The 24,984-nt window shown below is 31.8% G+C and overlaps 1 protein-coding gene across 1 annotated transcript; it reads left to right on the forward strand.

Annotated features, from left to right (window-relative positions):
• Positions 1-24,524: 24,524 nt before the first annotated feature.
• K441DRAFT_550949 (uncharacterized protein) lies at positions 24,525-24,749 on the forward strand (the record flags this gene model as incomplete). Its single annotated transcript, XM_067643071.1, has 1 exon — positions 24,525-24,749. A coding segment is annotated over one exon (225 nt), but the record flags the coding sequence as incomplete, so codon positions are not given.
• Between the last annotated feature and the right edge of the window lie 235 nt (positions 24,750-24,984).

Here is a 24,984-nt window from a genome sequence, read left to right on the forward strand (position 1 = left end):
AAGACCTTATAACTGTCCTAGGGACTAAACCGCTAGCTTTAAGATTCCCCAAAGCGCGCCGAATAGCACGGTTGCTCTTTAATAGTATTACCCCTTATCCCTTTTATAAAGGCCATGCTTATCTAGCCAAGGCAGTATATTAGTTAACGCGCTATATCGTGTTCTCTTATAAATATTATAGGTAGCAGCGGCGATTATAATACGTTTTAGGTAGATTAGGTAAGTGTTATAGTAAGTATTACTTATTAGAATAGCACTAGCTTCCTTTATCTATTTCCATAAAGTGCTCCTAGCGCGTTTAGTCTCGCAATATAAATAATATCTTATTAGGATAAGTTGCAATTAAAGGGCGAATCTATATAATTAGTTTTAGTAAATACATCTATTAAATTAATCGCAACGCACTTAGGCCAACATTAATTAATATAGGTTTACTTATATATAATACTATATTAATTATAAATAAACGTTATTTAACCTAACTCTAATAGCCTTAAAAGTATAATAAGTCTATTTTAGTTCTTTATACAAAATAACCTTACTTATTATTGTTGTTATAGGCTCTAGAAGTAGAATATATCTAAATAGCTATATAAATTATTAAGGATATCCCTATAACTCTTAATCCTATCCCTTCCCTTATAACCTAAGAGCATATACCTCTATACCTATTAGATTTAATATATATATTCCTATACCTCTAGAGGTTCTATCTTAGCTAAACGCGCTTACTTTAACTTTAATTCTAAAATCTCTTTAAACTTTTATATCTTTATTTATAAAGTATAATTCTCTTTACCTTTTACTACCTTTATTAATACTAGCCACTCTATCTATATTTTAATCTATTTTAAGTCTATTTTATCCGTTAAGGTACCTAAATTAGGCTTATATCCGTACTGCATTCGCCTAAAGAGGTTTATTACTATGCGCTTACTTTTTCTAGTAAATCTTTAAGGCGCAATAGGAGTATTCTTACGAGGTAGGACTGCTTTTTACTTACGCTATATTGCTAACCTCTACTTATAAGGTAAAGCAGGTTTATGCTTATAAGGGGAAGCAAATTTGCGTTTATAAGTAGTAATTTTATAGTTATTGTCCGTAGGTTAATCTAATACTATAATAGACGATATATCTTTATACCTTACTCCTAAAAGTTCGGATTCTTCTTAAATACTACTTCTCTCTAAAAAAAAAGAGTAGTTAGTAAGTTAAGATTCCGATTTTTTATAAAGGAGATGCTAGAATATACCTTTATCTAGAAATGCACCCTTAACTTTAATAAGAAATTCGGCGTTATCTATAGCTTTATTATTAATTAAAGGCGCGTTCTTATTAATTCTACTATATTATCCTTTAAAGTTAAGCACCTAGCCAGATTTATTAACTAAGTCCCCTTCGATTCTAGTTATACTATTAACCGCCGTAAACTAGGTGCCTATAATCATGCTTTACTCTAATACTATTATTATTTAGCTTAGGACTAGTCCTTCCAGGTTATTTAAAAATACCGTACTTCTTACCTAGCTATTAACTATAGAATTGTTAAAGATTTCTGCTGGGGTTAAGCTAAAAACAGGATCTCCTAAGAGAGTAACGTTAACAAAGCCGTAAATAAGAGCCATTAAGAATAGATATGCTGTTTTTTTAACATCTTAGTGTAGGATAGTTTCTTTAACTAAAGGGCCTAGGGGATGCCTATTTATATTTAGAAAGCTAACCTTTACGAAAGCCCTAAGATAATACCCTAAAAGGCAGTGCCGTGGCTCTGCCTTATCTTTATTTACTATAACTGCATAAATTCTAATCTTAGAAAGGTAGATACTCCTATAGAGCTAATAGGTTACTAAAGTACTACACTACCTTAGTTTAAGGACCCTTGGTAACGCCAAGTCTTAAATATTTAGCTTATATGCTAGATTTATAGTTAATAGGCCCTTAATTTTAAAATAAAGTAAAATAACTAAAATAGGTAAGGGGATACTATACCGCAGCAGACAGCTTAAGCCGCCGTAAGCCTATTTAGCCTTCTTACTTTTAATATTCTTAATTTCTACTATTAAAATTATTTGTATGCCTAAGGCCCTAGCATAAAATACTAACCTACTTACTTAAACAAAACCTCTGCGCCCACCTAAGGCTTTGCTTAGTAGGTGACCCTTAATTAGCGCTTATTACTTATAGCTATTTAGGCAACTAAGGCGATTATAGTAAGGCTATTTATGCTTTACCTCGCCGGTTTATATAAAACCCCTAAATGGTTTTACTTAGATAGCCCGTTATATATTATAATAGTATTAATTAAACTATAGGGTATATAATAGGAGTATGGCGAAGCTCTGTTTCTAGAATGCACTTTATATCTACCTTACACCAACTTACCCCTCTTTAGTATCTCTATTAGTGCAAAACAAAGTATAACTACTAGCACCCCCACTACCTACTCTATATATCTTTTGTCCTTACTTCTTTCTTTATATAGTTAATTTATTAAACTAAAATGCTTAAATAAATTTACCCTAAAAGGCAACCGCATTTCACTAAAGATAGTAAGCCTTATTCTAAACCGAAATCCCTTAAAGAGATCTTACTTAAGGATTTTAAAAAGGTATTTATAGTAAGGAAGAAGATTATTATTCTAAGCGGTGCTAGCATTTTAGTAGCTGCGAAAAGTAAGTCTTGTATATTAGAAACCGTAGAGAGCTACTTTTCTAACTTTTAATACTTATAGTTCCCAACTTTTATACGCTTTATAGGCACTAATCTAGATATAGCTCATTTGAGATTAGTAATTGTAATAATGGTAATTCTACTAAAAATATATACGGTGATGTTTATATTATAAATAAGAAAGCTTCTTATGCCGTTTCTACTAACTCCTATTAACTTAAGTATAAGAATACCGTTTATACCCTTTAAAACCTTATATTTTCTAGGCGCTAGTCTAGACGTAGCCTATTTAACATTAATAATTACAATAATAATTATTTAACTTAAAATATATACAGGGGCTTTTGCATTATAAATAAGCTAGCTTTTTATACTATGCCTACTAACTTCTACTAACTTGCGAATAAAAATAACAAGCGTATCCTTTAACACTTTACGTAGAATATTAACGGACTTTATAATAAATTCTAGTTATTATCTCTAGACTCCCCTTTAACCAAGAAGGGCCTATAGATAAAGATAATAGAACTCTACGGTTAACTAGATAGGATAATCTACTATAAGTATAAATAGCGCTTAGCCTTTAACCTAAAGTACTTTTAGGAATTGGAACTATTAGCTTATCCTAAGTATATTAGAAGAGATATAGACTAATAAGGCAAAGGGAAACGGTCTAGAGATATTAACGTACTTTAGCCTAATATACTTCTTAACGGAGAAATTAACAATTAAGACAAGGACGCGATTATAGCTATATCTTAGGATACTAAACATTAAATTCCAGATCTTATTCTAATTATAGGCACTTAGCTAAAAAAAACTAGGTGCATTTTAACTAGCCACGCGCCTTTATAAGGCGGCGAAAACCAGAAATAAACGTAATCCCATTATATGGATAAATAAGGAACCCCCATTACATAGATTAAGGCCAAAATTTCACGGCCTAATTAACTACGCGATCTATGGGGACTGCTAAGAGATTGCCAGATATCTTTTGGATAAGGCTACGCCCCTATAACTTAATAGTAATGCGAAATTAAAAGGTAGCTAGCACGAAGATAGATAGGGAGAGAATAATATTAGAGTCCGCGGCAATAGTTTACTTAGTATAAGGAAGTTAACCGCAGCCTTTAATCTTTCTTAGTAACTAGTCTTCTAATTTATAGGAAAGTTAAGTATATATAGTATTAAAGCCTTTATTATTATCTTTTCTAAGCAGCAGCTAAACTACTAGCTTATATATTTCGTTTATAAACCTTACTAGCCACGTGTTTAATAAATATATTTCTCTTATCTTATACTAGCCCTCCACTGCCCACCACAACGGCGTTTTACTATATTTATCTTTAGATTTCGCGTTAACGCCATCCTTAAGTAATAGCTCTACTACAGTCTTACGTGCCTATTAAGCAGCCCATAAGAGCGGTGTCCGACTATTACTATCCTTAGAGTTAGAGTCGACGCCTTTTTACGTAAGTAGTAGCTTTACTATTCCCTCTTATCTACTCTCTGCAGCCTATAAGAGCGGAGTCCGATCTTTAATATTAGTAGAGTTTAGGCTAATGCCGTCCTTTATTAGCAGTAGCTTTACTATTACCTTATACCTACACTCTACAGCTACTAATAGCGGTGTTTAATTATAGAAGCCCTTGGGGTTTAGGCTAACACTATCCTACGCTAGCAGTAGCTTTACTACCCCCTTATGCCCGTTTATCGCGGCCTATAATAGCGGTATATTTTTAAGAGCGCTCTTAGAATCTAGATTAACGTCATCCTATATAAGCAGTAGCTCTACTACTACCTTACTTCTATATTCTGCGGCTAATAACAGTAATATAGCCCCAAATTTATCCTTAGAGTTTAGATCAATGTCATTTTATACAAAAAGTAGCTTTACTAACGCCTTATAACCGTTACTTATAGCTAGTAATAGCGGCGTCTAACTAAAATTGTCTGTTACTTAAATATTAGCTCCTGCTTCTAATATAATATAAAACTCCGCTTCTTATCTATATTCCGTAGCCCGTAATAATACTAAACTTTTAGAGCACTATAGTAATTTAGTTATTAATAAAAGTAGTAGTATTTTTAGACGAAGAGAGACGTATATATTAGCTTTATACTAGTAGGATCTAAATAAGTAATAAAAATCCGGTAGTAGAAGGCTTATTATCTAAGTAGCCGGCTATATAGTAGTATTAAAGTATATTTTAAGGATATAAGGCCAGTAACTCAACCTAGCGAATATAAGGTAGATTACCCTTTACCATAAAAGGATTTAAAATTTATCTATAGAAGAAGAGGTAGCATAAGAGGTATTTATTCTGTTGGATCATTATTACTTATTTTTACTAAACGTTAAATATAAAAAGTTGTTTTAAAGTTAGGATTTGGGATTTAGGAAACTAAAAATAGAAATCTAGAATTAGAAACCGAGAAACGGGAAAATAAAAAGGATTTCTTTAGTAGGAGGGCCTATCTAACAAGTTTACGTAACATTATATATATATAACGTAATCGGTAAGCAAGCTGGCCACGCAAGCATCCTGGCCACCCCATTAATGACGCGACGCGTTACTTAACTACTACCTTAATGGCTCCACCACAACAATAAGAAGCCTTTTTTAAAGAGGGCAGAATTGATCTAGCTATCTAAGCGCATAAGAAAGGCCAAATTACAAGTTTCCGAGCTGCTACTAGCACATACGACGTGCCCTGGAGCACAGCCCAGCTACGCGTTAAAGGCATTAAACCAAAACACAATTCTATTGCGCCAAATCGCCGTCTTATACTAGCACAAGAAGAGAGCCTCAAGCAGTGGATTTTATTGATGGATTAACGCGGCATGCCACTAAGAATCGCGATCGTGCGGCAGATGGCTGGTATTTTAGCTGTGCAGCGCGCCGGATCTGCCACTATACAACCTATTGGCGAGAAATGGGTATATAACTCTATTAAGCGCCATAACAACCTACAATCTAAATTTAATCGCAAGTATAACTATTAGTATGCTAAATATAAGGATCCTGTGCTTATTCGGGGCTGGTTTAAACGTGTTTAGGACATAAAGATACAATATAGGATTCTTAATGAAGATACCTAGAATTTTAATGAGACTGGCTTCCAGATGGGCGTTATTGCAACTGCATGAGTTGTTACTGGAACTAATAGGGCTGGCTAGCCTAGAACAGTATAGCCAGGCAATTGAGAATAGGTTACAATTATTGAATGCATTAATGCGATGGGGGGTATAATTCCACCACTGGTTATCTTTGAAGCAGTAATATACTAAGCTGCATAGTATAAGGACGGCATTATTTCACACGACTGGTCTATTAGTGTTAGTAAGAATGGCTGGATAACAAATGAGATTGGCCTTACCTGGCTAAATCTATTCTATAAGTATACAAAGGATCGCACCGTTGGCACGCATCGGCTGCTTGTACTAGATGGCCACAACAGCTATATTAACCCCAAATTCAATCAGTTCTACCTAGATCACAAGATTATTATTATCTACATGCCGGCACATTTATCGCATCTATTACAGCCACTTAATATAGGCTGTTTCTCAGCGCTCAAGTAATCGTACGGATGCCTTGTTGAACAGCTTATAGGCCGCGATGTTAATTATATTAATAAATACAAATTCCTGCCGCTGTATAGGCAAGCTAGACAAACAGCGCTGCATTAAAACAATATATAGGCAGGATTTGCAGCCACTGGCCTTGTTCCATATAGCCCCGATCGCGTACTGTCGTAGCTGCATGCCGAATATTAGACACTATTACCCTAACGCCGTTTACCATCAAATGCGTCTTAGGTAGCCGAAACGCCTTATAATATTGCTGAGTTATAGAAGCAGACAGTTTTGCTAAAGCGCTATCTTAAGTAGCGTACGCATAGCCTACCAAGTCTAACAGAACAAGCCCTTAGCCAGCTTGTTAAGGGGTGTGAAATGGCAATGTTAAGCGCTGTGCTGCTTGCAAGCGAAAATGAGAAGCTATGCATGGAAAATTAGCGCCAAAAAAGGAAGAAGGCAAAGAAGCGCACGTATATAGCTAGAGGGGGTGTTCTATCAGGAGCAGAAGGGGCCTCTCGAGTACAAACTGCCCAGAATAGGGCAGCAGAGGGGGTGGCAGAGCCAGCGGCCGAGCCACCGCAACGAGCACCACGTAAGTGTAGCATGTGTTATTCAACCGAACACACAGCACGTACGTGCCCTAGACGGCAGGCAACTAGCTAGTAGATAGCTACACCAAATATAACTATTTGTGGTTGAGCAATTCGCATTATTTGCCCTCGATAGCGGGGCAGGTGGCCAGGATGCTTGCGTGGCCAGCTTGCTTACCGATTACGTTAATACTACGCTTAAGCTGCAAAGGGCCTAATAGCAAAGAGATATAAATAAAGACTGCTTGAAATGCCGATATCTAATCTATTAAAGAGAGTAATATATTGTAAGCGTTATTAGGGAAGATAGAGATTACTAGTATAAAGTTATAACGCTTAACATTTAATAAATATCCAATTTTTAGGAGAGCATATTTACTAAAAAGTAAGTCTAGTTATATCCCTTAAAAACAATTACTAGTCCGCCTTAGTAGGTTCTTAACTTGTCTTATTATATCCTCCTAAGCTTTAAGCTAAACGCCTTAGGTATTTATTAGTATTTTAAGCTTCTTTACTATTCCCTTCTTAACCTCCTCACATTGTCTCCCTATGGCGTCCTTTAGTATAGCAATCTGCTTTTCCGTCCCCTTTCTAAGTTCGTTACACTAATTCTGCGTAGTATCCTTTAGTATAGCTATCTACTTTACCATCCCATTTTTAATTTCGGCCACCTATTCCTCTAACGAAATTTAAACCAGATTAACTATTTATTTTACCACAATCCTTATATAACTTAAAAGTGGGGAAGGCGGAGGTAGAGGTACGGTAAGGTTAGTTTAGCGGCTTTTTTTACGCTTTTCTCCCTAGTTCTAGGTAGTTAGTAAAGTTTTTAGCGTCTTAGGTGGTCTTTAATACATATATTATTCTTATTAGGCTCTTTTATAGAAATAATATCCCGGATACTTCTATTGGCCTTTATAGATTAGAATATACGTTATAGAAGTTATGCTTACTTTCTTACCTTTTAGTATCCTTTCTCCGTATTTAATTCCTTCTCTTACTATATCTTAAGTGGTATATCTAGGGAAGATTGGCCTCCCTCTATAGGTATATTAGAGGCTAGTATATAATTAATTAAACTAGGGCCTAAATTAGGAGTATATACCATCTTTAGTTATTCTAAATTTAATTCGCTAGTGACTTGCTATTATATAGGCATTATAGTTATTAAAGAGTTTTCTACTCTAAGCGTTAGGGGTTAGTATTTATTAAGCCGGGTAAAAGGCTAAATAAAAAGTGTTTAACGGCTAAGAGGTAGGAAGACGGCTATTTATACACAGCGGAAGGCTAGCCTAATAGCTAGGCAAAGTAGTATATAAGGCATAGGCTACTAAATATAGTATATAACTAGCCGACGCCACTTATTCTATATTTATAACGACATTAATGCAGTACCTAGGATTTAGGGCTTATATGCATGTATAACGGAAGCCACCACCTGCCTTATAGTATAAGAAGGCTAAGTTATACTAATTAGGATTTATAGGGATTCTACAGCCCTAGCTATATCTAAATAATATATATATAATTTTAAAGAGTAACTATTCTAATGACTATTTATTCGTTATATTACGCTTTATCTTTTTTCTATATAGTTTTCCTAATCTCCCTATTGTTTCTCCTACCTATTTCTATATTAATCCTTTTCCCTTTAAATCTTAAGCTCTTTGCAAGTCTAAATTACTCTAATGTTAGTATTTCCGCTTTCCGCCTAAACATAACTCTACCTTTTTACCCTTGCTAAGGACATTATATTAATTAGAATATATATAACCTATTCTACCTAGAAGTAAAGCTAAAATAGTTTAAAAACTTTTTTAATTTTTACTAGTATATAAGGAAATAAGAACGTTGTCCTCCTAACTCTCCTATATTTTACCTTTCCTCTTAACCTAGTATATAGAGCATTAAGCGGGGAAAAGGGAGAGGTTAGGTCTTTTAAGTTTGTGTCTACTATAACGGTAGTAAGTAAGATACTTTAGGGTTACTAAGACATAACCTATACCTCTAGTATCTAGATATATATTATAAAGGTGTATACTATCCCATTTTTACGGCAATTATGTTAAATACAACGCCTTCTGCTCTTTGGTTATCTAGGAATTTGTCTTTAGCTTCTTACTATAGCAAACTTTGCCGATAATAAGGCCCTTGCGTTATATTATAATACTAATATTTATAAGCACGCTTATTAATCTTAAACGGTTCCAAAATTTAATCCTATTTATACCTGTAATTAACCATTACTTTTACTAACTGGGTTTTAATACCCCCTTATAGTAGCTTACGAAAGCATCCTTAGAAGTCTTAGTATAATAGATATTAAAAAGGGCGGATAATATAAACGTAAGAAATGCTAGGGCATTAGACTACTAGATCTGTTGCCACTAATATTACTATAATAATTACTAACTATAGCGCTTAACTGGCTAGCAGAGGTGCTAATAATACATTAGCTAACACTATTAATGCTAGATTTGCTGCTAGTTATAACGCTGCGATTACTAAATATTGGTAATAGCAGGGGACTGTTACTAGTAATGCTAAATTAACTATTACTTATAACGCTAGATTAACTATTACTGGCGATAATTTATTTACAGCTAGTTATAACGCCAGAATTGCTAAATACTGGCGATAGTAAAGGACTGTACTCCCTTAGACAACAATTCTAATATTTTATTACTACTGTGCCTAGAAGCAACTTTGCATTTTTTTTCCTACATATTTCCTTTTCTTTATTTATTACGTCGTATATCCTAAGCATTATTACAACGCTGCTTTCCGTGCAGTTAACTATATAATAGGGTATCTATAGAAGGACTACTGTTAGTAAGAGGCGAGCTAAGCGATATATACCCACTAGTGGGAGGCGTGCTACTATTAGAAGATCTAGTTGCGTTATACTATATTAAGCGTTAATAGAGTAATTAGTAAAGGGGTACTAGTGGTATAAACTACTAACGCGTATATATTTTAAAGGTATATTAGTACGGGCTAGGCTAAACTAATTAAGTTTAATAGGAGTAAAGGGTCTAGTCTTAAAGGCGGTATATTTATAAAAGGATTATAGCTATTAGGATTGGAGCTAGCTAGGTTATACTATGTTAAGTATTAGCAAAGTAACTAGAAAGAAGCACTAGAGGTATAAACTTTTAACGCGTATTTCTTCTAAATATCTAGTATTACGCAGCTAGTCGGTAGTGTTAAGACTAGAAAAATAAACGTTAAAATTTCTAGTAAAATAAATCTCTTAGGTGCTGGAACTGTTAGATCTGGTAGAGTAAATCTCTTAAGTACTAGAAATATTAAATCTAGTAAAGTAAATCTCTTAGGCGCTAGTATTAATGGATCTAGTAGAGTAAATCTATTAGGCATTAGAAACGTTAGATCTAGTAAAGTAAATTTCTTAGGCGCCGGCAATAGTATTATTAGATTTAGAGAAAGTAGACTATTAACATCCATTTTTAAGGCTTTTAGTTAGTTAATTATTAATAGTAAGAATAGGTAAGATTAGTTACAAAATATTAGGGTAAAGAAAAGAGTTATTTTATAAATATATTTACTCTAACTAACAGGACACTACGCGGCTAGACTAGGGTAGGTATAGATTCTTATCTATTATAGGGGCACTTTAGCTTTAGATCTTCTAGGCGTATAGACTAAGTTCTCTATAGTAGTATAAGCCAACTAATTTAGAGGCGTAGGGATTTAATGTAATTATATATTAAAATCTATCACTAAACACTCTTCTAAATAGATATAAAAAGCAGCTACTATAAACATAAACGCTATAACCTGTAGAGTTAAATTACTATATAATTTCTAGTGCCTATAACAGCCTAGCATTCTTTACACCCTCTTCCCTAATATATTTGTGCTAGCTTAATAGAATCGTTTTCGCTTTCTCCTATAGCTAAATTAAAGTAGCTATAGTATATTTAAGATTAAACTTACTTAAAGTTTAATAGTCTTAGTTATATTAAATAGCGATAAATAAAACTTATCTAAGTAGAGAAAGTGCTCTAGCGATTTAGATTTATTTTCCTTTATAATATTATAGAATAAATACCGTTCCTCTAGGGTAAAAAAGTACATTGTTTTATAACTGGCATATTCCGCATTATATTTGTCTACATTATTAACTTAAAGAAGTTTATACTAAAGTTAGAAGAAGTCGTTAGGTTAAGGTGCCCTTTAGTAATCTTTTAAATAGAATAGTTAACCGATAAAGGGAGGACTTTTAATTACTAGGCTTGTGGTTTAATAAGCTAGGATTAGCTTAGGAATAGCTTTTTCTAGATTTATTTTAATAAATAATATAGTATCTAGGTAAGATTCCTTAACTAAGGTGCTATAGCTAAAATCTTGGTCTAATTTAGAAGCCGGTATAACAGGTGGCTAAATATAGTAGATAAAGGAACTAATAGCCGGCGTAAATAAGCTAGAGATTAAAATAAAGTAATCTATACTAAAGAGTAAATGGCTAGTAGATAGGGCAAATTAGAGTACGGTTTAAGAGCCGCAAAGAGATAAATATAGGGAGGAAATTAGGGCAATAAGAAGGTAACTATGCATGCTTAGCATTACTGGGCAAAACTAGCTATATATTAGCTCTCTCTGTACTTTATTAATATAATATATAAATTACCATATTTAGTATATTGTTTATAATTAACTTAAGAACTATTAGATAATATAAAAGTGAAAATTAGCCCTAAGGCGGAATATAGATCCCGCTAGAAGATCTATATATAAAAGGCGTTAGTAGCTCTATTAAACTTACGTATATATATATAAAGAGGACTTAATAAATTAAAACCATTTACTATAGCCTATCCTATTAGTAATTTGTAACTTGCGTATATATATATAAATGACTTAAACATATATTCGCAAATGACTTATATATATATACGTAAACGACTTAAATATATATGCGTAAAGAGGGCTTAACAAATTAAAACTATTTTTACCTATAGGTATAATTAGACCGCTCGCTTCTTAAAGGTTGCTATAGCCTATCCTATTAGTGGGTTTTGACTTACGCATATATATATAAGTAAAACTCGCCTTATATTCTAAGTCTAGAGTAGCCCTTTACAGTTAATTCGTGTCTACGCGTAGGAATTATCTCTCTCCCTAACCTAGGATAGAAGAAGTTATAGTCGCCGACTAATTTTATAGTCTTATACTAGCTCCTTAACTGCTCTGAATATATATAGAGATTATATATATTAGGCGTTTTGCTCTTAATTACTACATTCTAACTTTCCTTTACTTTGCGCTTAATTTAGAAAGTACTCTTTCTAAATAGTTTAGTATCCTATTTTAGAGGGTTAGGAATAGCCTATATATTTAACTAATTATTCTATTTATACTCCTAGGCTCCTTTAGACTAAAGATAAGGATCTATCTCTACCTCTTACCTATAATTAAAGTAAATAGGATCTATTATACTCTACTACTCTAGCTCCTTCTCCCTACTACCTAACTAAATAGGAGGATTAATACCACACTTTAATACCTCCTAAAAGACTTTAGGAACACTATCTTTAACTAGCCCTAAATTTACTTATTTTCTCTATCTATTATCCTAAACTAGATCACCTAACCTTAAATCTTAACCTTTAGACTTTAAACCCTTTCGCATATATATTCCTTAACTTAATACTTTATATCTTTAATTGTTTATAAAGGACTTAATGTTATTCTAAAATAGATCTTAAATATCGCCCTAGACTAGATATACACTAGATATTTCCTATAATAATACTTTCTAATTTTAAAAAGGATTAGGGGTTTATATTTATAAAATTGTATTAGTAGGTTTATATACTTAATAAAGGTTTATTTACGGTTTTGCTATATTTGCACCTGCTTAACCTTACTAATACTATATACTTAGCGATATTCGAATATATACTGGAAGAACGTCTAGAACTGTTTTTAGATGCTGATATTAATAATAATATTAATATTATAGAACTAGAGGCAGCAGTAGTAAGATAACTATTGGCCCTTTTAGCTTTATATACACTAAATTTAAAGGATAGGGTATATTAAAGAGGATAGCCACTAAATAAGCACGGAGGCTTAACTAGAAGCTACGTACTAATTGTCCTAATTATTAGAAGTAGGCAGGCAGGCCACTAATAGAGGAGTTTTAATGGTAGATAGGAACATAACTAGTTTAGTTAAGAGTACCTATTATATTAGCAGATTTTCCAGAATTAAGCTTTATTTAGTTAAACTGCTCTCCTTAAGGCCAGCTATAGAGTATTAGCGAAACAGTGTTAATAAAGTGGCTTTAGGGCATGTAATTAGTTATAATTTATATAATTTTGCATTCGCCGTTATAAAAGACGCTTTTAACCGTTAGAGTAATTCTAATTTCCCTTTTAGATTAAGAGGCGGGGAGACGTTAAAACGAGGTATTCTATATAATAGTCTGTGGCGTTTACTAGGTAAATTTAGGTTTGCTCCGTTCTAGCGGGTAATTATTTATACCTTTATATTTAGAACTCTAGTTTAATCCTATTAGCTTCTATCTTCCTAAAGGAATTAAATTAGTAAAGTAATAAAGAATATAATAATTTTAATTTAGGCAGACTCTAAACTTAATACTTATACTAATCGCATTATACGGACCTGTTCTTAAGTTTGCATTAGGACTCCTACTTAAGTTTTAGATTTACAACCACGGCGCCTATTTTAATATAAAAAAGGCAACTTATAGCTTAAATATTTAGACATCTATATATAGCTATTCTTAGTTAACCTAAGATCAGTTATTATATATTCCATCTGTCGGTATCACCCAAGTGCACTTGATTGGCCTATTAACTGTTAAATTGATTCTTGTCTAATAGGTGTCAAAAGCAGAGGATCGTAAGGATCGCAGTGCCTAAGTAGGGGGCTAATGAGTCACCGTAAGGATGACTAATCAGAGACGTGACCACGTAACCTCTGTCCATATATTCCTGTCCATATATTCCAACACCATCCTTTCTTTATATTATAGATACGTTGTCAAGTTAATAAAAATAACGTCTTTATTTCTTAATAGTTCGCACTTTTATTTGGATATTATATTCTTATATTAGCTATTAGCACCTATTCTAATTTAAGGAAGGTATTTTACTAGAGTAAGTTATTACTAGTTATACGTATATACTTCGCTACTTAACCGGTTAGAAGCCTAGTAGTAGGCTTAGTAAGCGCGCCCATAGCCTTACTCTTTAAGAAACTTTAAGTATAAGTTTATTTGGAAAATACTTTTCCTTTCCATCCTACTTCTTATCCTTTATTCCTTCTCTTTTTTTTTCTTTATCCGCTATTAGTTTACAGAGGCTATATGCAGTCCCTTTATATTTAATAAAGAAAAGTGATTATATAATATACCTTCTGCGGTAATATCTCTAGCTATCTCTTTCTACGCTTTTATAGAATGGGGGGTTATATTAAAATTCTATAGCTTTCGGAAAACTGCTCCAATGTTAAACATAACTTAACCACGCCCTATTAAAATGGCCCCTTACTCTCTAACTAGCATTAGCAGATTAACAATTAAAGGATGGATACCTAAAGTATACAAGTATAAACGATTGGATGGACGCTCTTTCTCCTAGCTAATCTAAATAAGGCTATACGCACTTTACAATCTAAAGGCGCTCTTTACTTAAAAGGGGTTATTAAGAATATATTTAAAAGCGACATAATTAGGGAGGATATTATTGTTAACAATATAGAAATTTTAATACTCTTAAAATTGATAGAATAGAACACTAATATATTTATAGGTTGTCCGTTCTATACTCTTTTAGGCCTAAAAATTAATCTACATTGCTAAATATACGCCTTAGGACTTTCCTATAGGATTTAGCAAAATGGTAGTAGACGAAGAACGTACTACTAGTATCTCTTTAATATAGTGTATAGCCTTTCTAGGTGATAAAGCAACTTATATTATAAATATTAGCAAATGCACCTAGGAACGGCAGATAGGAGAAACAGTAACCTTAGTTATATAACTAGGTGATATATACATACTGCACCTTAATACTTTAATTATAATTATTATCTTAACTATAGGCTAGACTTATATATAATGGTTAGGTACCCTATAATATCCCTACCCCCTATATTAAAAATTAAAGCAAAGTATAAGCAGTTTATATTAAGTATAATTACTATAATAAGCCTTATACGGGAGTTATAAAAACGACCCAGTTAGCCGATCTAATAGCTAGCTTAGGCTAAAAAAAGGTTCTACGCACTTATGCCCGGCGAGTTAGTAGTTTAGAAAGCTGAGTAAGGGGGACTAAGACTTTAAACTACAAAGTTATGGCAATATATAGCGAGGAATTATTGCCTTAATAGAGTTAAATAAACGTAATTAAAAGAGAGTTATAGTATCTTTTATACTTCTAATGGGCTAAAGTAGCTAGTAGTAGTAATAACGTAATAGCAATAAGTTGGAGGGCTTAGAGGGGTACTACCTTAGTAGATTACCCTACCTTCTAAAAAGGGAATAAGGAGGTTAGGCATCAAAATTATTTTTACAGCTCTTTTTATTACTACTTATTTCCTATTATACTTTACCTACTAACTTCTAAGCTATTGTTATTAGGGCAGTTTTGTTATATTTAATTAACTTTATAAAGAGTAGATACAATATAAGTAAGCGGAAAAGCTTTATATATAGAAGTATCTATAGGTTAACTATTAAGCCTATAAGGCTAGCAAATAGCATCTGCTTCCTATACAGTCCTATAAGCGCTTCCTTATATAGCTACAAATCCTAAGACCAATCTCCCTAAAAACCTTAGGCGAAATCTCCGGAATAGTAGGCGGCTAAAGACGTTCGGCGCTCTCTATTATATATAAACAATATTAATAAAAGAGGTGGCGTATAGGATTTAGAATTTCTCTAATACTAAGCTAAAGCAAGAGGCCTTTAAAATAGTAATACTCTCTATAGCTTATGGTAATAGATTTTTTACTAAGCAATATATAGTGTAAACAAGAGGTTAAGATAGATAAAAATATTACGGTTAGTAATAATACATTAGTTACGGGTAAAGATATCCTTATAGTCTTTATTTAGAAATAAAGCGATATTAGGGCAGTATAAGCACCTCTATATAACTCGATTAGTACAGGTCTAGAGAAATAGGGTTAGGCTATTATTAGAATAGGCAGAAGATATATACTTTTTGGTAAACCTTTAGTGCGGTTTTTCCGCCGTAGTAGAACTTAATAGAAAGTACTCTAGTAGCTCTAAGCCTAAGTCGCTTAAAAATAACACTACATTTTTATTACCTAAATAGATCGTTAGAAGTCCATGCTCCCTTTTTTATAAAAGTTTAAATAGGACGCTCTCTAAAGGATTAAACTTTACAAGTAAGAAATTGGTAAGAAGTTGCGGCGTAATAAAGACTATATATAACCTATTTTCTTTATATAATAATATAGTTTCTTTTAGAAGACTAAAGGAATTATTTAGGTCTATTATATAAATATCTATATTAAGGATAACCTAAGTATCTTAACTAAGTCCCCCTAGGTAAGCGGTAGATTAGCTATCCGTTAAAAAAGCTAGTATATTTAATATTTCTAGATTTAAGTGTTTCTGAGTCTAGGCATCTTAAATTAGTAAAAATTTATAGGGTACTGTTAGGTTAGCTATAGCGTATTATATATTAGTAATTTACTTACAATTATTATTATATTTTAGGCGTTTTATAACTTAAGTAACTATATTAAAACTATTTACGCTCTAGCCGCCTTAAGTATAGTTAAGAGTTATTAGTTAATCGTATTAACTACTATATAGTATTAAGGCTAGGTCGCAGAGCTCTTACTAAGCAATATTATAGACTTAATTACTAGTATAAGTAGCGCAACCATCTAAGGTAGTTAATAGGCTTAGTTGACGCTTTTACTAAATAGAGGATAAGGATAGACTAGGTGTTACTAATTAGTAAGATAATATTAGTAAATAAAAGGCTAAATTATTTTAGGTACGTATATCTTAATAACTAAGTCTTTACTAGTTAAGGCTTTGCTAGTTAAGGCTTTACTAGCTAAAGCTTTACTAGCTAAGGCTTTATTCCTATTAATTCCTTCTATAGGTCTAGGTGTCTTACTCTATAGTATTAATTAAGTAGTTTTAGGTCTTTAAAGTCCTCTCTGTAGGATTTATAAGGTTTAGTTTTTAACTAGTAGAGGTAGGTAATATAGGCTATACTTAGCGGTTCCGCCTTTACTATATCTTAAATATGTCTTAAGAGGGATAACCACCTAGAAAAATTAGACTTGTACCCCTTAACTATGCAGTTAAACCTCTCCTTTAGCTTTAGCTTATTTGCATTCTTTTTTAATTGGCGCGTATAGGGCTTTACAGCGTCCTTTAGAATACTAGTTTCCTCTTTAAAGCTAGACTTAGGATTATAGTTAGAGTCTTCTAGTTCTAATAAGCCTATATCCTTATAGGTGTTACTAGGATACTCTATAGATATTTAACCTATTACCTAATAAGTATAGGATTTGGTTATAAGATGTAAAATAAGATACCCTCTTACTATACTCTTAGTCTTAAAGATGCTTTATTATAATAACAATAATATAAAAAAGGTATAGTAGGATATATATACCGAAATAGAGATAGGTTCTAGTATTTATATTATTCTAATAGGAATAAGTTAGTGCTTTGCTAGTGGCGACTATTAATAAGGGCTGGGGTATTTTAAAGCGCTTAGCTTAGCGAACTGTTAACTAGTTATTTTATATTCTGGCGTATAAGCTGCTCTCTATAACCGCTTCCTTAGTATAGTCTAATAAACTACGCCTTAAATACAGGAGAATTAACGCACTATTAAAGGTAGTACTTAGTTAATTTTCTAGAAAACGAATTTAGGATCTGGTTTAGCGATGCTAGATCGGAAAAATTAAAATCTAGATTTAAGAAACCGAATTCCGGGATCCTTAAACCCTAAATCTTTTATACTTTTAGGTATACGCGGTTTTTAGGGTAGTGGATAACGTTTTGCCCTCTTCCGATCTTTTATAAAACTAGGCTTATATTATAACTACTTTTAAGATTTTTTACAGCTTATACTGCACTTAAAAAAAGAGGTAATAGTAATAAACACGCTAGATAAAGACTTCGCAGCTATTAAAGTATAGTATTTTAGAGGGGTTACAAAGATTAACCTTAGAGCACTTAATTTTAAGCATCCTTTAGCGCGTAAATATTATCGTAGGCCGTCTAAAAAAAGTTACAGTCCTAAAAAATATTTTTAAGAGAACTAGTTACAACCGATTAACTAAGGAATATTTTATTAAGGCTATTATAGATAATAACGCACTTATAGATGCCCTTAGGGTCTCTAGTATTAATAAGAATACACTTTATTAGAAGGAAGATACTATAAAGATTCCCTACCTTTCTATAACCTAAGTTAATTGCCTTAATAGATTACACCGTATTAATACTACTAAGCAAGTTCTAGATCTAAATAATTAATAGTAAACTATTAAGCTTTACTCTAAATGTAAGTTTTAATATTTATACCCCCTTAAGTATCTAACGCAATTTTTAAAACTCTCTTTAAATGCTTTAATAAATATTATAGAGGCCTTTAGAAATAAGCAGCCCTTCTTAAACAGAGAAATATTTTATAAGATCTTATATTATCGTTAAAGAAATAATAATAAATTAGAGAACTAATGGCGGAGTTAGCTTATAGCTATAAAAGAGAAAGATTTATAGCAGCTATTAAAGAATAAGCGCTTTTAAGATGCATTTTACGCACTTAATAATATACCAGAACTCTTTTACCCAATTTAGCTAGGCACTCTATATCGTTTTTTAGGTTTAAAGTGTAATAAGGTATATTTCTAAACTATATAGGTATACTCCTACTTATATATACTTAGGAGATCCTTAATTATTTTAAGTATATTTTAATTATCTAGAATTAAATTCTAGGCCGCAAAACTATTCTAGGCCGTAAAACTTTAAATATCTCATTTTCTGCTATTAATGCCCTTACGGTATAGAAACTGGAGCTTTATATACCTACTATCTCTAAAAGAGACCGGATTTCCATTAAAAGTTAAATATAATTAAAAATAATATTTCCTACCATTATAGACTCCTATAAGAAAGATACGCTTTTTAAAAATATTCTATTAGTTCCTTACTTAATTCCTACTCTATATAGTTGCTTTAAAAATTTAAAGTATCTTAAACCTTACTATACTATCCTTAAATAACTCCTAGGCTCTAAACAAAAACATACTATCTAGCGTAGCTTTTTAGCTGTCTATTTTTGTCCTAAAAATTTTAATATTAAATATCTAGAAGACTAGATAATACAGCTATCCCTAATAACATTTAAGGGGGATAGATGGTTAGGTTACGTTACACTATAGGCATTTTATATGCGTTATTTTCTTAAGATAATATATATGGCTCTTAAAAAGAAGTAGGGTAAATAAAAACCCGTTATTAAAGAGCCAAATCTAGCTCTTTAGTATAAACTAGGAAATCTTGCCGTTATTTAAGGTTTTTGTATAGATTAGGCCCTTAAACTGTAGAAATAGAATCCTAATAGGGAACTTACTATCTATTTTCTTAAGTAAGTAAAGCCTAGTTGCGGGGATAATATTAGTAAACCTATATCTTAGGTTACGCGAGTGCTAAAGTTAATAAAGCATTCCTATAGAGAACGACAGCTTCCTTAGTTTACCTCTAAGGTAAAGTTACTTAGTAATCGTCGCTATAGCCGACCTTTTAAGGATAACTATATTAAGGATTAGTCCTCCTTATTTATTCCATTAATCTTCTTTACAGACTATGTTTAAGATACTAAAATAACTTTATTTTATGTTAAGCGTAACTTATATTATAGCTTTCTTAAAAGTAGCACCCAATAGGTAAGGCGTTGGATATTAAAATCTAAATACTTATTAATAATTTAAAGTTTAATTTCCTAGAAATATTAACTTCTTTCTATAGGCATACTAACGCCAACTATATCCCTAAAGCTTCTCTAGCTGTATCGCAAAGAGACTTATTAGCCTAAAAGGTGGAATAGCTTAAGGATATTAAGCGTTAGTTATGTACTAAGAATAAAAGCCTAAAAGGAGAGTTATAGGAAGAGAGAGATTTTAAGGAAGATATAAGAAGATAGTATAAATAGGACTTAACCATAGAGAGAGATAAAAATTGGCAGCTATAAAACAAGGTTAGAGATCTTAAAAGACTCTATTAAGACGTAGCATAAGATACCTAACGAGAAAAGGCTAAATTAGGGGAAGTGGAGATAAAAATTCAAAATTAGTAAATTCGGATTAGTAAACTTAAAAATTCTAATAATATTAATAATTTTATAAGTTATTACTCTAATAAAGATATTAGTGCGCCAAACCTATAAGAGACTATTTCCCTACTAGAGAAAAAGATAAAGTTAATAATAAGATATAAAGAAGCTTTAAATACAGAATTAGTAAAGTAAAGGTAATTAATAGAGGGATATATTAAGTAGACCGCATTCTTTAAAATAGAAAATTCTAAGCTATAGGTCTAGCTAGTAACCCAAAAAACAGAAAAAGACAAATTAACCTTTAAGCTTTAAAAAAAATAAAGTAAGTGTTTAAACTTTTATTTAATCCTAGGATACAGAAGTTTAAGTTAATTTATTAACTATATAGGACCGTGCTAAAGATAAATATATTACTTAATTAAGGAATACGTAAGCCTAGCTAGAGGCTAAAATAAATTAACTTAGAGCAAGTTTTAAAGCAAAAAATGGCGGACTATAAGCCTAACTTATAGCCTAGAAAAGAGAGAAAGATAAACTAATATCTAAGCTTTAAATAAGAAGAGCATAAATGCAGGATTTTAGTATCTAAACTATTATTTAATCCCTGGATAGAGAAGTTTAGGCTAATTTGCTAACTATATAGGACTATACTAAAGATAAATAGATTACTTAATTAATAAATAGGCTAGCTTAGCTGCAGACTAAAGTATAGCAACTTTGTAACCAAATAGTTTAACTACTAAATTCTAACCTTAAGGCGGAGGCAAGTGCTAATAAAGCAAAAATATTATAATATAAAATCGTTAACCTTAAATCTAAACTTAAGAAAACCTAAGCCTAGTTAAAGAGTAGAGAACTTATAGGCTCCTAGTAGGCCTAAATAATTAATGACCTTATATACCAGATAGAAGAACTTTAGGCTACTACGTATTAAGAAACTCTTAAAGCTATAGGCCGCGCTTTAGGAGTATAAGCTAGTTAGGAGAGAACCTAGTAATATTATACCGTTACTAAAGAGACTAATAATAATGTTATTATACGTAAATCTGGTTTACTGTAGAGAGAGAGCACTACTGCCTAGCTTATAGATATTAGAGAGATTAGGCAGATAAAGTCTAGGGGCGGTAAGTATATTTTAGTTTTCTTAATTTAACTTATTTACGGTTTTAGGTGCTATTAAATAGACGTTTTAAAGGATAAGGAATATATAGCCAAATTTATATAATAGTGTATAGAATGCGCAGGAGATATATATACTAGCCGCTTTAGTATTCTTTAGCTAGTTACGCCTAAGACCTAGACTATAAATCTTAAGGATTTCTACCTTAAGAATAGTGGTTACTATTTCGGGAAATTGGCGGATATAGGGACGTTTATAAACAGTATTACTAAAATAGTAAAGAAACGTCGCTTAGCGCTTGTGAGAAATATAAATAAAAATATAAAGGAGGTTATTAATAAGTAGGACCATTACCTAATCGCATATAGGAAATAACAGAAGCTAATATTCCTAAATTAGGAGCTTAAGCCTATACCAGGACAGATAGAGTAGGAATTAAGCCTAAAGAACTTAGTAAAGGACTTAGATTTCTAGGTTAGTAAGGCGTTCCCTATAGTATCTACTACTGCTAGTAATAAAAGCGCTATTTAGGAAAGCTAGACTAATATTAATATTAATAAAAGGTAGAACAAGGCTTAAAAAAATAAAGCTATAATTAAAACTAGAAAGCCGTAAGGGTCGCTACTGCCGCCACTACCGCTATTGCCTAAGGGCAATTTTATATATAATACTTTAGGAAATACTTTAGGACCGTTAATAGAGCTTAATAACCCAAATAGTAATATTAGTATTGGTGGAAACCAAAATAAAGAATAGCTGCAGTTACTTAATACTAAAGACAATAATAAATTATAATTAGGAAAAAAAATATAAAATAGTATTAAAATAAAAGACCGTAGAGCATAAAAGCAGATTACCAACCTAGTAATAATAATTAGATCGTCTAAAACAAAATAAAAGAGCCGCTTAGTCCTTAGCTATCCCTAAGATAATGCGGAATTCTAATATTAAAATATTATAACAGTTACCCAGAACCTAATAGTTCTTTACTAGTCGCGAATATCTAATCTTAAATTATAACGGTTTAACTTTAACAAATTAGCATAATATAAATGTATTAAAGACCCCACTTAATTATATATAACTATCCATTATTTAAAATAAAACTACTAGGTATAAGAGCTGGGTTTAAAGATTAGAGGTAGTGGTATTATTTAAAGCGAGTTAAACAACTAGGTTTTGTTTAATCTATTATTTATATACCATATTAGTAATGCGGACTTAGTATAACCCCTATTCTAACGGCTAGGAAAGCAACTACTACGCTACGCGTTTTTAATAAATCTACTAGTAGGATATAACCTAGCAGAGAAAGACCCGTTTAAGTTGGGTGGACTTACCCTTTAGCTATACCTTAAGCTGCCCTAGCTATCTAAGCCTAGGTTATATTTTAAGGTTAGTTTTAACTAACTACAGTAGCATAAGGCCTCTTTTTAACTTTATAGCTTAACTGTCTAGTACTAGGTTAAAGGGCGTAGATAAATAGTAGCTAATTAGATATATCTTAGAATTATTTATCCTCTTCTTTAATAGGCGCAAGATAGGGGAAGTCCTTATTATTATCTTCTAAGAAGTTTTTATCTAGTTCCTAGTTAGGATCCTAGTTATCTCTTGTAATATTATTACCCCTATTATAAAAACTAATAGGAAAGCTATTAAGGGGTTAGTTAAGTATATTTTTAGTAAACCTAGAAGTCTATATACCTTTACTAAGCCTATTAAAGCTAATATAACTACCGTTAAAGCTTAGATTAAAGGAGGTTTAGGTTTACAATATTATTATTACTAGGTAGACTACCATCGGATCTTTAGTAAGGAGCCCTCCAGCTTCTTAAAACTCGTTAACAGTTTAGTAGTTAGCTAGGTAGTAATTCCGTAAATTATAGCATTACTATATACTTTAGTTAGCAAGATATATTCTAGCAAAAACTTAAAGGAAACTAACTATCTCTTTTATAGATTTAGGCTAGTTCTTATCGGGATAGGAATAGAAAATATACTTAACTCTATTTCTTTTAATAATAAGGGCGAGTTTAGTATTAGGGACTCTTCTTATAAGCTTATAACATTTCCTATTAATTCCTTCTTTACGGCGTTTAAAAAAAATTTATACTATAGATATTATAATGGGAATAGCTAAGGGTAAAGAGAAAAAAATACATAAAGCTTAAATCTTAGTAGTGGTTAAATATTAATAAGTTAATATAAAGTTAGTGGATAAGCTTATAAGGAGAATAGTAGACATTTATATACTGCCAAACCTAGATTTTACTACTAATACTAAGCTTTTTAAGACTATATATTCTAGTCTCGCGGATCTAGCTATAGAGTTAAGGGATATATTACAGCTCGCGCGCGTAAGGACTAGTTAAAGGGTCTATAGAGAGTGTCCTATAGTTAATTGTTCCTTTATAAAAGCCGTGTCTAATAAATACTAGTTTTATAGCTTTCGAACTTTTACTCTAATTAGCTGCGGCACTTGGTTAGGATTTTAATTATACTCTTACTACCTATTAGCTTATACTAACTGTTAGATATAAGCTCTTAATGCGTATACTATAAATTTAACTATCTAAAGGCTTATGCACGCTAGTAATACTTTCCCGCTTAGCTATATCTTATTCTTCCCTAATACTAATAAAAAGGGAGCGAGATAATAGACGTCTGTTGGATATACCTAAGTGGTATACTCTAAACGTGGCCCCCTTATTTACACGCGTTAAAAGGAATTAATGCTAGGGCTTTAGCGGTAAACTAATAAGCGGCTAGTTAGAAGGTATGTATACTAAAAAAAAAGGCGAAGCTGGATACTAAGTAAGTTAAGTATTATATTTTAAGGATTAGGGATTAGTAATCTCGGATACTAAATTTAAGATTAATTATAAAATCGTAAATTGCTAATTTGTAAACCCCGCCTTCTCTAAAAATGGTTTCTAGATTTTAAAATCCGTCTTTATATATTTTAAAACTATCTATATAGGCTAAATTATGTAAGTAAAGTATATATCTAGGTACTAGTATATAACGTATATTTTACCTAGGAAATTCAGCATTATAGAACACTATATAAATAATCACAATCTTCCTTATCTCCCTTAGAGCCGTATTTAGAGCATTTACTTTATAGAAGCTCTTATAGCTAATTAATGCACCTACCTATAAGTTAATCTTCTCTTTTTTTTTTTACAAAAGACTTAATTATACGTTAGTTATTAAGCGCTAAAAAAAGCTCTGATATAAGCGTACTTATAGCGATTCTCATTCTTCTTTATATTATAGTAAATATTATTATCTATACTCTTAGAATTTCAGGCCGCGCCAAGTTGGCGAAACGTTGTGGCTCTCTTTTTGTTATTAATATAGTCCCGCTATATCTTAGTAGTAGGACTAGTCTAATTAGTAATAAAGTCCTTTATCTAAATCTAAGCCAATACGGCCTACTTTACCGCTAGATAGGCCGCGTTTACGTAATTTAAGGTCTTATATATAGTTTTACTAACTTCTTAGTAGTTCCCAGTTCCGCTTAGGAAATATTAGTTTATTACTCTATACTACACTTACTCTTATACTAAAAGAATACTAGCTTATTTTAGTTATTATATTACTTAGTAAACTATCCGTATTATATCTCCGGCGCTATATATATAAAGTATTCCTTAAATTATACTTAGTCTCCGTAATTGCGCT

This window comes from Cenococcum geophilum (assembly GCF_001692895.1).
Source record: "Cenococcum geophilum 1.58 unplaced genomic scaffold K441scaffold_12, whole genome shotgun sequence".
Taxonomy (NCBI): domain Eukaryota; kingdom Fungi; phylum Ascomycota; class Dothideomycetes; order Gloniales; family Gloniaceae; genus Cenococcum; species Cenococcum geophilum.